General features: G+C 61.9%; 4 protein-coding genes across 4 annotated transcripts; all 4 read right to left on the bottom strand.

The window, feature by feature from the left end:
- Positions 1 to 401: 401 nt before the first annotated feature.
- LDBPK_071180 (peptidyl-prolyl cis-trans isomerase/rotamase, putative) lies at positions 402 to 749 on the bottom strand (the record flags this gene model as incomplete). The annotated part of the gene is made up of 1 exon (XM_003858509.1): positions 402 to 749. One exon carries the CDS (start codon positions 747 to 749, stop codon positions 402 to 404), a length of 348 nt encoding a protein of 115 aa, XP_003858557.1.
- Positions 750 to 1,735: 986 nt separating this feature from the next.
- LDBPK_071170 (PIF1 helicase-like protein, putative) lies at positions 1,736 to 5,395 on the bottom strand (the record flags this gene model as incomplete). Its single annotated transcript, XM_003858508.1, has 1 exon — positions 1,736 to 5,395. One exon carries the CDS (start codon positions 5,393 to 5,395, stop codon positions 1,736 to 1,738), a length of 3,660 nt encoding a protein of 1,219 aa, XP_003858556.1.
- A 1,390-nt stretch (positions 5,396 to 6,785) lies between these two features.
- LDBPK_071160 (hypothetical protein, conserved) lies at positions 6,786 to 7,274 on the bottom strand (the record flags this gene model as incomplete). Its single annotated transcript, XM_003858507.1, has 1 exon — positions 6,786 to 7,274. One exon carries the CDS (start codon positions 7,272 to 7,274, stop codon positions 6,786 to 6,788), a length of 489 nt encoding a protein of 162 aa, XP_003858555.1.
- Positions 7,275 to 8,792: 1,518 nt separating this feature from the next.
- On the bottom strand, positions 8,793 to 9,887 carry LDBPK_071150 (RNA binding protein-like protein; the record flags this gene model as incomplete). Its single annotated transcript, XM_003858506.1, has 1 exon — positions 8,793 to 9,887. The coding sequence occupies one exon, from the start codon at positions 9,885 to 9,887 to the stop codon at positions 8,793 to 8,795; it is 1,095 nt and encodes a 364-aa protein (XP_003858554.1).
- Between the last annotated feature and the right edge of the window lie 2,714 nt (positions 9,888 to 12,601).

The raw sequence follows: 12,601 nt of genomic DNA, 5'->3' as shown, positions 1-12,601 counted from the left end.
CAGACAGAGAGTGGACACACTGGGCCCTGCGGTGCCACGCGCGGAGAGGGGTGTGTGTGCAGCCCCCCCCCCCCAAGGCCGTCGGGTAGGCACTGCTCACAAGAGGAACAAAGGCATCGACAATTTTGTGGACGGGTAGCGACGAGAAGGAGAGCTAAGAGAGAGAGACCCACGCGTACGCATACAGAGATGCGGCGAGGAGGGCTGCTTACAGGGTGAAGAGCTTGTGCCCTTCTGAACCTTCTTCTTTTACAGGGGTTCAAACACATCAGTGGCAGCTGTGCACTCGCCCGCCCGCCGCCCACTTCACCTCTACTCTCCTCCCAGCCTTCGCCTGGGTTAAAGCCATGCTACAATCCACCCAGGCCACTCTCTCACTCTAACAGGGAAGTGTTTCCGCTTCAGGCTATACGCTTGATGATGTGCACGCCGCTGTCAGTCACAACAATGCCGCTCACATGCCCCACCTCGAGAGACTTCGTGGCATCCTCAAATGGCTTCATCATCTCCCCAGGGCCGAAGACGCCCAAGTCGCCGCCGCGGGCGTAGCTGCTGCAGTCGCTGCGCTGTCGCGCGGCCTCCTCGAAGGTCACCCTACCTTCTTCGATTGATTGGCGCCACTTCTGCAGCTCCGTGACGGCTTCCTCGTACGATATGGTGGTTGGCTGCCCGGTGCGGCGCGACACAGGGTTGCGGCTGCCGCTGTGCTTAATGAGCAGATGCGCCGCCTGCCAAGACGAGGTGGGCATGGTCGTGTTGGTGGTGGCGGATAGTTGGGTGTGCGGTTGGTGGAGGGGAAGGGGGGTTGGCGGGAAAAGAAGGGGGACTGCCACCCTCGTTTCGGTGTCGATGTCAGCGTCACCCTCGACAGGATATCCGCGAGGAGGAGCAGCCAAGTAGAATAGAGGGAAGGACAGCGAAGAAGGAGGGGGAGTCTACCGTGCTCCGGGCAGGTGCGGGTGCGCGTGGTCATCATTGTTGTGTGCCCAAAGAGAAGGTGTTGATGGTGATGTAGTGGAGGTCATGGCGGCGTTGCCGTGTACAATCACGTGCGCACACCAACGAAAAACGGTTGTCGCTGTAGTGAGAGAAGGAACGCGCAGAGGACCAGAACAGCGTCCCTGAGTCGACACCGACAAGCTGCGTTGATGCACCGTATGCAAAGGAGGGGAGGGCATGTGCTTGACACATCGGCCACCCTCCTCTTGTCGGCCTCTGTCTTCCAGTGGCTTTACGTTGCTCAGCGCACCAGCAGAGCGGCGACAGGGTGAGAAGGGCATTCATCAGCAGAGAACCCGTGCGAGCTAAAGTGCTATAGCGCCGCGAGAATGAGGAGGCGACGGTTGTGATGTCGATGCGGTCCGGTGCAAGACCCATCATCAGCCTGCGCGCTAGAGTGGAACGGTTGCCTTGCCACGTGCGGTGCTGCGGTGGTGTTGGTAGATCCGTACGAATGCTTCGCTGTGTGTGTGAGAGAGAGAGAGACACATGGCAGTCTGCGCAGAAGACAAACAAAGAAAAGGGAACGACGCCCACAATCAAACAAGCAGAGACCCCACACTGAGACACATGCGCGGTCAGTGGCTTTCTGACTTCGTCGGAGGCATTTCTGAGGCCAAAGTCGCTCGCTGGCCTCACATTATCCGCTAGCTGTGCCCCGGGCCCCGCATGTGTTCGTCTGCGCGCTGGGCACTCTGTAGCGCATGACCTTTCTGTCCCCAGCCCATCAGCCCCGTCAAGTAGCCACGCCATCGGCACCGCTGTTATCGCCGCACAAGTAGTCTATCGACGCGACGCGCAGCCGCCACGCAAAGGCGTACGCGGCCAGTAGAACGGAGTCCGTGCAGATAACGACGTCTTCGCCGAAGGAGGCCTGCAAGTACATGGCATACTCGAGGATGGCGCGGTGGTGGAGAATCTCGCGGGGGTCGCGGTTGAGGATGAAGTCCACCTCGCGGCACGCACCGCCCGCGTCACTCGCAGCATCGACACCGGGCCCGTCCTTCGTTCGGGCCTTCGCCTGTCGATGGCGGAGCAGCGGCAGCACCACTGTGAACCGCAGCCAGCCAGGGTCCGCCGCCGGCAGCGCGCATGTTTGCTCTGGTCGCTGCACGTCGAGAATGAAGTCCTGCTTCGCCCGCTCCATCACCGCAAGAGCCTCGGCTGCCGCGTGGGAGGCTGCGAGCAGCGGGGCATCGAACGGTTCGCACCCCGCCCCACCTAAGCTTCCTCTGCAGGTGTCGTAGCCCACGAGGGCGTCGCCGCGGCTGCTGCGTAACCCGTCCACGGGCTGATGCGGTGACACCGACTGGCTGAGGGACTCGGAGCAGCTCCGGTACGCCGCCGCCTCCGTGACGAGCGTGTGCACGCACAACGGCACCCTCATCATGTTGTCCTGCTGGCCAAAGAGCACATCAAACGCCGCTGCGGACTCCGGCCCCGCCACGAGCTGAAATAGCGCGTGCGCGTCGACGACGATGCGCGAGTTACGGACGCGATGTAGCGGCATTGCTTGACGTGTGACGAGGCGCTTCACCATGGCCGCCGTCGTCAGCAGCGGCACGATGCGGCGCCGCAGCTTGTCTAGCCGCGTTGTCTCGTTCATGTCGTCGCCGTCATCGTCGCTGCCGTCACTCGGCTCCCCGTCGAGCCCGTCACGCGCATATGCGCGAGTGCGCCCCGCGCTATGATCGTCCGCGCATGCGTGGCCTTCTCGGTGCCGGTGGTGCTTTTCGCGTCGCCTCTGCGTGCATCCGTCGCCGCCGCCGTCGCGCCGCTCTTTCCCCACCACCTTCACGGCGGCCCAGTTCTCGTCGTCGAAGTCCTCCGGCTTGAGGCAGTCCCCGTCGGATGCCGGGGAGCGGCTGGACGACGTGGACGTGGACGCGAAACTATTGAAGCTGGTGCTGAACCCGGTCGCGCGGTCCTCCCTCCCGTGTCGCGCCAGCGTCTCGGCCTCGTTGAGAAGCACGTACCCATACGGGGTGCAGCTGAACGCCTCCATGGCTTCCTCGGCCTCCACCATCCGCGGCACATGAGTGCGACGCCACCGCAGCCGCTCTTGCTGCAGAGCCAGCGCCTTGTAGTACGCGAGAGCGGTGGGGTTTGCGCTGACGCGATGGGCATCGAATCCGTGCAGCCGCACGCTCTCCATATCAGTGCACCGCGACAGCGCCACGTACGACTGGCCAGACTCAAATACCTTCTTGAAGTCGATGTCCACCTGCGTCAGCGACATCCCTTGCGACTTGTGGATAGTGATGGCATAGGCAAGGATGAGCGGGATCTGCACAGAGCGTGACACCTCGCGCGACCCAAGCATCTCCTTCCACTCCTGCGGCTCCACAACGAGCTCGCGTGTCGCCACGGTGCCATCAGCGCAGCGCAGCCCGAAGGCGACAACCGGCAACATCGTGTGCCGCTGGTCCATCATCGTGCCTCGCCCAACGCAGATGGATCGTGCGTCGTCGGCGCTGATGCCCTGCGTCTTGAACAGGTAACCGTTGGCGAAGCTCACGAAGTCGGTGATGGTGCCGGTGCTGCCGTTGACGAGCCCTAGCCGAGGGTCGAAGTTTTTGATGAGCATAACACGGCAGCCCTTGCGCAGGTGCACAATCCTTGTCAGTGAGCTATCCGGAAAGTCACCCTTGCCCGTGTGGAAGCCGTGGTACATGAAGATCTCGGTGTTGAGCTGGCGGTAGTACCGTTCGTTTTCCGCGTCCACCTCGGCGCGGGTGGAACGAAGGATTGTGTAGCCGTCGAACGGGGCATCCATGGCGCGCCCGAGGCCGTTGACGAGCTCCAGCCGTGTCCGTCGCATACTCGTAGCCGACATCTCCGTCTTGCAGGCGGCTGCGCTGCGTACTGCCGCCTCGGCGCTCACGTCCGCCGCTCGCTTGAGGCCCACTCGCACCACCTCCGGTGGTCCGTGGTCGTCCTCCACCTTCACATCTGTGGCGATGCCCGTGCGCCGCACAAAGTGCACCCGCTCCGTCGTGTCCATCGAGTAGAGCAGCTCGACCGAGTCCGGCTGCAGCTCGCCGACGCGCATCTCGTTCAAGATGGCAAAGAAGCGCAGGCTGCGTTGGCGGAACGGCGTTGAGAGCAGGCATACCCTCGGGTTCACCCTCCACCACGCCTCCGTCTCGAAGCAGAACTGCGGGCTGCTGCCGCGCCGTTCGCGCGACACCGGTGGGAGCTGGAGGAAGTCGCCCGAGAGGATGAGCTGAATGCCGCCGAACGGCTCGTGCGGGCGGTTGCGCACGTGTCGAGCGATGTAGTCGACCACGTCGAAGAAGCTTGGCTCGAGCATAGACACTTCGTCTATGATCAGTACGCGGCAAGTGCGCCAGCTGCGCACGCACCGCTGCTTGCTGAGAACGATGCTCAGCAGACTGTCGCCCTTGCTGTTTCGACTGGGGATGCCGCAGCCGACGAAGCTGTGCAGCGTCGAGCCGCTGAGGTTGAGAGCGGCAATGCCTGTCGTCGCGGTGACGAACGTGCACGAGGAGGGTAGGGCGCGAATAATGGTGCGCAGCAGGTGCGACTTGCCGGTGCCGGCGCCGCCAGTGATAAACACACTCCGGTGCTCCTTTACTGCCGCGTGGAAGGCGTAGCGCTGCTCACTCGATAGCGCGCGTTCCGCCGCCGCTGGCGTGATGATGGCTGACGGAGCTGCTGGCGCCGCCTCCTCAGCGTCTTCAACGTCGCAGACCGGGCCGTTCGCTGGCGGTGCGCGTGTCTCTGTCTCGTGCAATGAGCGGCCCTGCTGCTCGCTTTCTGTTGACGCCGCCGGAGTGCCGGCGGCACAGTCGGCGGATCTACCACCGCAGTCCGAGTCGAGCAGCATGTAGGGCCGGGCACGGGCTTCGTGTCCCACGCCTTCCTTTTCGGCGTCGCTCAATGCTCTGGCGTGGCACGTCATCATGGCTGTCGCCGTCGCGGCCGAGGGTCCGGCGGGAGGTTTCGACGGCGCCGGGCTCATGGAAAACGGCGCGTCGGCGGCGGTCTCTCTCGTCATCGCAGGCGGGGTGAACACCGTGATGATGCTGGGGGAAGAACTGCTACAGGAGAGGAGCTGCGCGGCCTCCTCCGTATGCGGTGCCGTTGCCGGCGACGTGTATTGGCGTTCGTTGCTGGACGATGACAGGAGCACCCGCCGCTGCTGTGGCAGTGGCGGCAACACCGCTGCCACAGGAGACGTTCCTGGAGAAGTTGCCGTGGAGGACAATGTCACGCAACTATGCACCTCCTCCGCATCCTGGCCGTTCTCGGGGGCGGTGAGCACCGCCACGTGCTCTGTGGTCGACACCGTCAAGGGGCATGCTACAGAGCTGCGCCGCGGCGATGATACATCCTGTGCGGCAGCAGCGCCGACGGCGTCCGGCGTTGTCATGCCTTCCGTGTCCCTCGTGGCTCGTGCATCGCCTAGGACAGCGGCCTTGCACGCCTCAGAGCCCGAAAGCGAAGTGCTCAGGCACGTGAAGAGAGACGAGGCTGATGAAGTCGACGTCAGCTTCTGCGCCGAGGCGTCCCCGCCGTAGGTGACGTGACTGTGCGAGGAAGACAGCGCACGTCCGCTGTACCGCATCGAGAGCAGCGGCGGAGTGGAGGTTGAGTTGCTTCTGTTGGACGGGACGGTGATAGGGACATGATGGTGGCGGCGGTGGTCATCGTCGTTGTCGGTTAAGAGAACGTGGGAGGTAGACGTACTGTCACTCGTCCGCTGCGAGGAGTGCCTGACAGCTGACGCATCCATCTTCATCGCACTGCAGATCAACGGCTATGAATACAGGAAGGAGGGAGCAGACACATATGTGGTGGGTGAGCAGGCGTGTGTCCGGACTTCGGGTGTCAGCAAGGTGGGGGAGGTGCATCTGTGTGCTACACCATGCCGAAGAAACGAGAGGAGGGTGATGGCGCACAAAACAAAAAGGCAGAAGAGGACGACGGCGTGCGCAGACTGGACCCCGTCCATGCTGTGAGGGGGAGAGGCAGGATGTACAGCACCCTCCCACGTCCCTAACACGCACACACGCTCCACCTTCGCTCGAAAACGCGTGTCTCAATACCTAAGCTGATTGGGGATAGTGAAGTCGGCGCCCGCGGCGGTGAGCCCGTTCAACATACGATGCGCGGGTACGCTGAATTCAGTCAAGGAGGGTTGCGCTGACCGACAGAGAGAGAACGTGTGTGGGGTGGCAGGGGGACAGCGGGCGCATACAGAGAGAGAGACGGAAACACTATCTGGCGGTCCGTGCTCAGGTGGCTACTGTTTGGAGGGGGGCGACGATGCGACCGCTGTGGCGGTGGAGGTAAGTAGATGCTTTTCCACGGTGTCTCGAGGCACTGAGAAGGGAGGGAAGAGTGTGCAAGCATGTGCAGGGGCAGCCTCTGCACGTGCTTGCAGACCCACCGGCAGCGGCACCGGCACGTGAGGCGACGGCGTTCAGACGACTCATTTCGTTTTTTCTTGTTTGAGAAGCCGAGCGGCGGCGGCGGCAGGGGGGGGTTCACCTTTGCACTGGATAGGGCACACACACACAGGAACAAGATACGCGGGCACGCGGGCACGCGCCCCCTCTGTGCCAGACAGACGCGCGCACGGAAAATGTACACGCGCACACAGAAGTCGCTGGCCATCACAGAGCACATACAGAGAAGCGACGCTACAGCCGTCGCACAACTCCTACTGGCTGGCTGACGAATAACCGCCACGCAAACAGCCACCACAACCGCAGCCATGATCACACCGTCGCTGCCGCGAGGAAGGGGTTGTAGTCTTGTCACTCATCAAACTCGTTTATGCACGACTCCACCACGTTCAGCAGATTGCAGTTTTCCAGCGCGGCCGCAACGCGCTCCTTGTCGTTGAGCTGCTTGTTCACCTGCGCCTCCTGCTCATGGGTGCCGGGGGTGACGTAGATGTCGACCTTCGTGTACTCGGGTAGCGATCGCTCGAGCTGCAGACGGATGCTCAGACCAATCAGCGTGGTCAGGCTGCAGTGCGGCACCGTCGGAGTAAAGAGAACACGGATGTGCCGCTTCTTCCAATCGACGGTGATGAGCGAGGGCTCGACGACTTTCAGCTGCTCGAGCGAGTTGGGGTGCTCAGGGTCGCGGATGCGGCGGATCATTTCGAACACTTCCCATGCGTCGATGGGGTCCTCCGCGTCCTCGTCATCCTCAGCCACGCGCTCCGCATCCGTGCGGCCTTTGAGCGGGTCATGCGTGGGCTCGAACACGGTGGGGTTGGGGTTAGCTAGCTCGGCCATGATCGCCTGTGCGTGTCGTTTTGTGTAGGTTTCGAGGCGGCGGAGGGACCACGACCTGCGACGCGAAGCATGCAGGTCGGCATAAACCGGTGAAGAAAGGGAGAGGAGAGCCGGTAGACAAGAGACACGGGCGATACGCTGGCAGCGAGCGGCACAGGAAGACAGCAAAGTATTGTTATGCGGGGCGGAACAACAGCAGCAGCAGCAGGGTGGGAGGAGGGTGTGTAGAGGAGCGGTGTGGCCTGCCACACCATTGCCCCTCCCCCCTCTAACCTCTCCTCCTCCGCCGTCGCTTCTCGTTATTCCATCACGCCCACAGAGCCAAAATCATGCAGAGCGGCTCGCTCTCCCAAACCTAACTCATTCCTTCGAGGGGCCATATCAGGAAGCCACCCACTCACCCCCGATTTCAGTTCTTGTCGCGCTTTTCGTTCGTATGTTTTATGCTTCGCTCATGCCGCCACGGAGCGGCGGAGGTGATCCTATGTGTCGTCTGCCGCCACCGTTGCGCTGTTCTTTGCGCCCCGCGTGGGGCGATCGTGTCGTGGTGCTGTCCGTGTGGGACTCGAGTCCTTTTCGCAGTGCACGGCAACCCATCGTGTGGGGAGCGTGCGCTCCCCACTCCCCCACCCCCTCGGACTCCCTCTCCCGCCCACCCGGCATGCGCGACTAGGGAGAATGAAGGGAAGAGGCGGCGACGACAAACTCAGGAAGGTTAAGCATCTTCTGACCAACAACAAGATGGAATACGCGGTGGCACCCGAGACACACATCGGGCAGCGGGCGCTCACACACCCGACCGTGCACATGGTGCAGCAGACAGACGGGCAGCAACAATATATGCGCTGAAGCCCAACGCTACCACCCTCGACGGCGGCCTTGTGCTCGTCATCCCTCCCTCCCTCCCTCTTCTTCCCGCTCTCTGGCACGCGCCTCTCTTTCTCGCTGTCGTCTGTCGTGCTACACGCAGCGGCAGGCGAAGGCGAGAGAAACAACGTGGATATGCGGCGAGATCGGGACCGAGGGAGCACGAGCGCCCATCAGGCACACACAGAGACACAGGCACTTAAATTGTTCCACCACAGATGAAGAGGTGCGCGGGCACGCATATCCGCCTCCCCCCAGTGCTTGCTCAACATGTTAGCTTATAGAGAGAGACAACAAGACAGTCCCACCGCAGCACCCACAACGGGAGACGAGCAAAGGCAAGGAGAGCCTAGAACATTACACGTTAGGAGGTCAACACGAGGAAGATGACGCCGACCGAGGCAGCGGCTGGCACACGGAAACAGGGAGAGGTAGGGGATGGGCTCTGTGGATGAGACAGGGCACGAGACGCACGCAAGAGGAGGGCTGGAATCCGAGGGGCCGAGCACAGGAGGAGGAACAGGCCGAGTGTCAAGCCCTTGCACGCCTTCCCCATCCTCCATCCCAGCCGCCTTCGGTGCCGCGAGTTCGCCGGTGCCTTTCACCTCCCTTAATGCCCGTGTGACGCTTAACTTTGGCGGCAGCGATCGCTCAGAAGCCGCGGCGGCCCTGCGGGGAGTGGCCGTTAGGGCGGCCCTGCGAAGAACCACTACCGTTCTTCTTGAGGCCCTGCGGCGAGCCGCCAGCGCTCGGGCGGCCCTGCGGGGAGTGGCCGTTAGGGCGGCCCTGCGAAGAACCACTACCGTTCTTCTTGAGGCCCTGCGGCGAGCCGCCAGCGCTCGGGCGACTCTGCAGAGAGCCGCCGCTGGGACGACCCTCTGCGCGTATCACCTTCATCGGCGGCTCCGCCTCCTCCTTGTCATCGTCATCGATGTCCTCGTCGTCATCGTCATCGACGTCCTCCTCGTCCTCTTCCATAGCGGCGAGGTCATCACTGTCCATCTCTTCATCGCTCTCCTCGTCATCGTTGCCATCGGTGCCATCCTCCTCGTCCTCCGAAGAAGGGGCGGTGGGGTCAACGTGGCGGGCCTGCATCCCCCTCGGCTCCTTGGCAATGTCGCTGTCGATCTCGTCATCGTCGTCGTACTCCTCATCATTCTCTTCTTCCTCGTCCTCGTCCTCCTCTATTTCTTCTCCGTCGCTCCCTTCATCGGACGCCGCATCTGCAGACGCTTCCTCGGCGCTATCGGCCAGCTCCTCATCTTCATCCTCATCCTCTTCATCCTCGGAGACGCTCTCGGTGGCAGCCGCAGCAGCAGCGGGTTTTCTCTTTGCCGTCTCAGCATCCGTGATGGCATCTGCCGGCAGCTTTACCGCCGCCTTCTTAGCGTCACGGGTGTCGTCATCGCTGCCGCTCTCCATGGCGAAAGGCGCATCGTCGTCGTCGCTGAAATCCAGTTCCTGGCGGTAGCCGACGCAGTGCACTGTCGCCGAGCCCTTCGCGAAAAAGATGACCTGCTGCTGGTAGTTGAAGATAAGGTCGGTAGGTGCCTGAAGAACGTTCTGCTGAGAGTCGAGAGAGGCCAGCGCGTACGACTTGCCATCCGCCGACACGTAAACCGTCGACTTGCCGTTGGTGCCTCGCGGCAGCGAAACGACAGAGAGGTGGAAGCCGCACCCCGCCGGGATCTCTAGCTTGTGCTCCTTGTTTGGGGACACCGAGAACGCGTGGAACTCCTGCATCATGGTGGGGAGGAGAGCGTGAGGGAGGGAGTAGGGATGGTGCAACGGTGTCCGTGTGTATGTGTGTGTGTGTATGTGCACTGGCACCTTCGGTGGTGAAGAGTCGAGCGACAACTGGAATAAGACGAGTGCGAAGATGCGTGTGGCAGCCGTGTCTAACAAAAATGCCGAAACTTGCACAAGAGGAGAAGGAAAGAGAACCGTAGCGGCGTCTGCGTGCCTGCGTATGCGTAGGTCTGTCTATCCCATCGCGAAAGAGAGCAAGCGCAGAAGAGGGAGGTGGGGTGGATGGCAAATCCATCTGCGGTAGAGAGCTGTCATCAGAGGGAAGGGACCGGTGGGAGGGGGGGGGGGCCGGGAGCTTCAGACGCAAGTAGCACGCAAAGCCTCTTATTGAAACAGACCCACACACGTGCTGTTAGATAGGCGTGGCACACAATGACCGGGCACGATTGCCTCACCCCTCGCGCGTCGACCTGCGCGCCTCCTTTACCGCTCACCACCACGCGCACACACACATTTTTCCCTCTTTCGTGCGCTCTGAAAGAGGACCATCAGCCTCCGCTTTCACGCACATCGCGCACGCACGCACGCATCAGTGAATTGCGCGAGCCTCTCCGCCCTCTCTGCTGTTCTCCCGAGGTTGTGTGTTCGACTTTAGTGCGCGCATGAACTACGCCAACAACAAACCACGCATAGACATCACCCACGGCCACGTCGACGGAGTCGGACTGGCGGGCACGTGTTCAGTGAACAGGCCCCTTGAGAAGGTAGCGACTTGAAAGGAAAAAGCGTGCAGTCTTGCCGCTCCTTGCGCATCCGTTCTCTCTTGCCACTGCCGCCGCTGCCTCCGCGCCGTCCCTTCTTCAGATTTTTGCGTTTTGGTGTTCTTGCACTCTCACCGCCTGGCTGTTACTCCGCCTCTCCATCTGCCGCCCGCATCCTGCCATGTCCTCCTCCCTCCCTCGACGTCCTCTATCGCCCTCCGGCACACACACACACGCAGGCGTGCCTGTGCGAGGGACGACGAGAAGGCGGCAAGCGGCACGCCGTAAGAGGACGGCTCACCCGTAAAAGAGGGAGTGTAAGAGAGCCGCGCACAGCACAGCACAGCGCAACACAGCACAGTACAGCGGAGAACGCCGATGCGGAGGTCCTGCTGCCGCATCACGACGCAACACACAAAGACAAAACAAAAAGAAAAACGACAAGGAAGGCAAAAGGGCAGTGGACACGGTGCCGCAGAAGCGTGCACGCCCCGCAACCATATCCTGCATCGCTGGCACGTCCAGGATGGGCCGTCGCGAGCGGTCCCCAACGGGTCCGTGCGGCGCACCGCCCCCTGCCTCTCGTCTTTGCGAAGCGCTGTGGGATTTGGACTTGATGGTCTTTTGGCTCGCTTCCCTCTTTAGACGCTTCATCGGTTAACCGTCAAGAGAGACGCCACATACGCGCACATCCCTCTCTCTCCGCTGCCGCTGCCGCGGCGCACGCCCGGTCGCCTCGCTGCCGCTGCTACGTCACAGCTACGTCACCGACAACGACCACCGATAAGCGCGAAGACGCCGATACGAGCAAGGCAACAGCGGAGGACGTAGAGACAAACTACGAAAGGAAGAAACAGTTTTATATGAAAAAAAAAAGACACTTGGACGACCGAACGGATCATCGGGCTTAACATTTACGAGAGCATCCACACACACACACACACAAACGTCACCGTCGTCGCACGGACACGCACACCCAGGCGCGCACCAGCGTGAGCCGCTCCGTCTCTGTCTGCCGATATGCACCTGTCGCCTCCATCAGTTGTCTGCCAGTCCGAGTCGGTGTGCGTGCACATGCGTTTGTGTGGGTGTATGTGAACGGGGGTCGTTGAGCTGAGGGAGCGCTAGGCACTGAAGAGAAAGCTGCTGCTCCTGCACCGCCTATCATCGCCATACCCTTCCGCCTCACATCTCCTTCCCTTTGCGCGCGCGCCCACACCTGCCCTGCTCCTCCTCTCTTGTGCATCCCCTTCACTTGCTGCTTGTGTGGTGCGGCGAGAGAGGCGCGGCAGCGGCAGCAGCAAAGGCGGTATGGGCAGCCGCAGGACATAAGGGAAAGAGGAGAGCGAGGAGGGAAGGGCCGGCGCTTGTACGTGCAACGTCGGCGAGCGAGGAAGACCAGCAGCAACAAGAACTCCACCCAAGCGCCTACTTTCCTCGTCATCTCTGTGCGTCTGCGTGTGTGTGTGTGTGGGTGGGTGTGTGTAGGTTCTTCAGCGGATTCGAGTTGGAAGGACCTCTCCGTTCGTTATTCCGTTGAGGTGTGGCCTCTCTTCATCGAGGAGCAGCGCGAAGGCACACGCGCACACACGTGCAGTGTCGAGCGTGAGAGGCGCACGTGAAGACAAAAACCCCACTGATGAAGAGAGACCAACGATTGCCCCGCCATGCGGGCAGGGATGAGGGAGGAGAAGGTGCGTAGGGACGAGCACGAGAGGTGCACGGGTGGGAGAGGAGAGAAAGAGACCCGGTGTATGGGAGCGCGATCCGATGGCGCTTCTTCATCACTAGCCCTTCTCTTCGCTTGCTTCGTGACCTCCACCGCTATCAACCTCATTCATCAGGTTCCTCAGGCACGGACAAACTGCCTAGTAGCGGCCACGCTTGCCACCGCGAAAGCCGCCACGGTCACCACCGCGACCGCCACGGAAGCCACCGCGATCACCGCCG

The sequence above is a fragment of the Leishmania donovani genome, chromosome 7 (assembly GCF_000227135.1).
Source record: "Leishmania donovani BPK282A1 complete genome, chromosome 7".
Lineage (NCBI taxonomy): Eukaryota > Euglenozoa > Kinetoplastea > Trypanosomatida > Trypanosomatidae > Leishmania > Leishmania donovani.
This window is presented reverse-complemented; position numbering and strand designations above follow the sequence as displayed.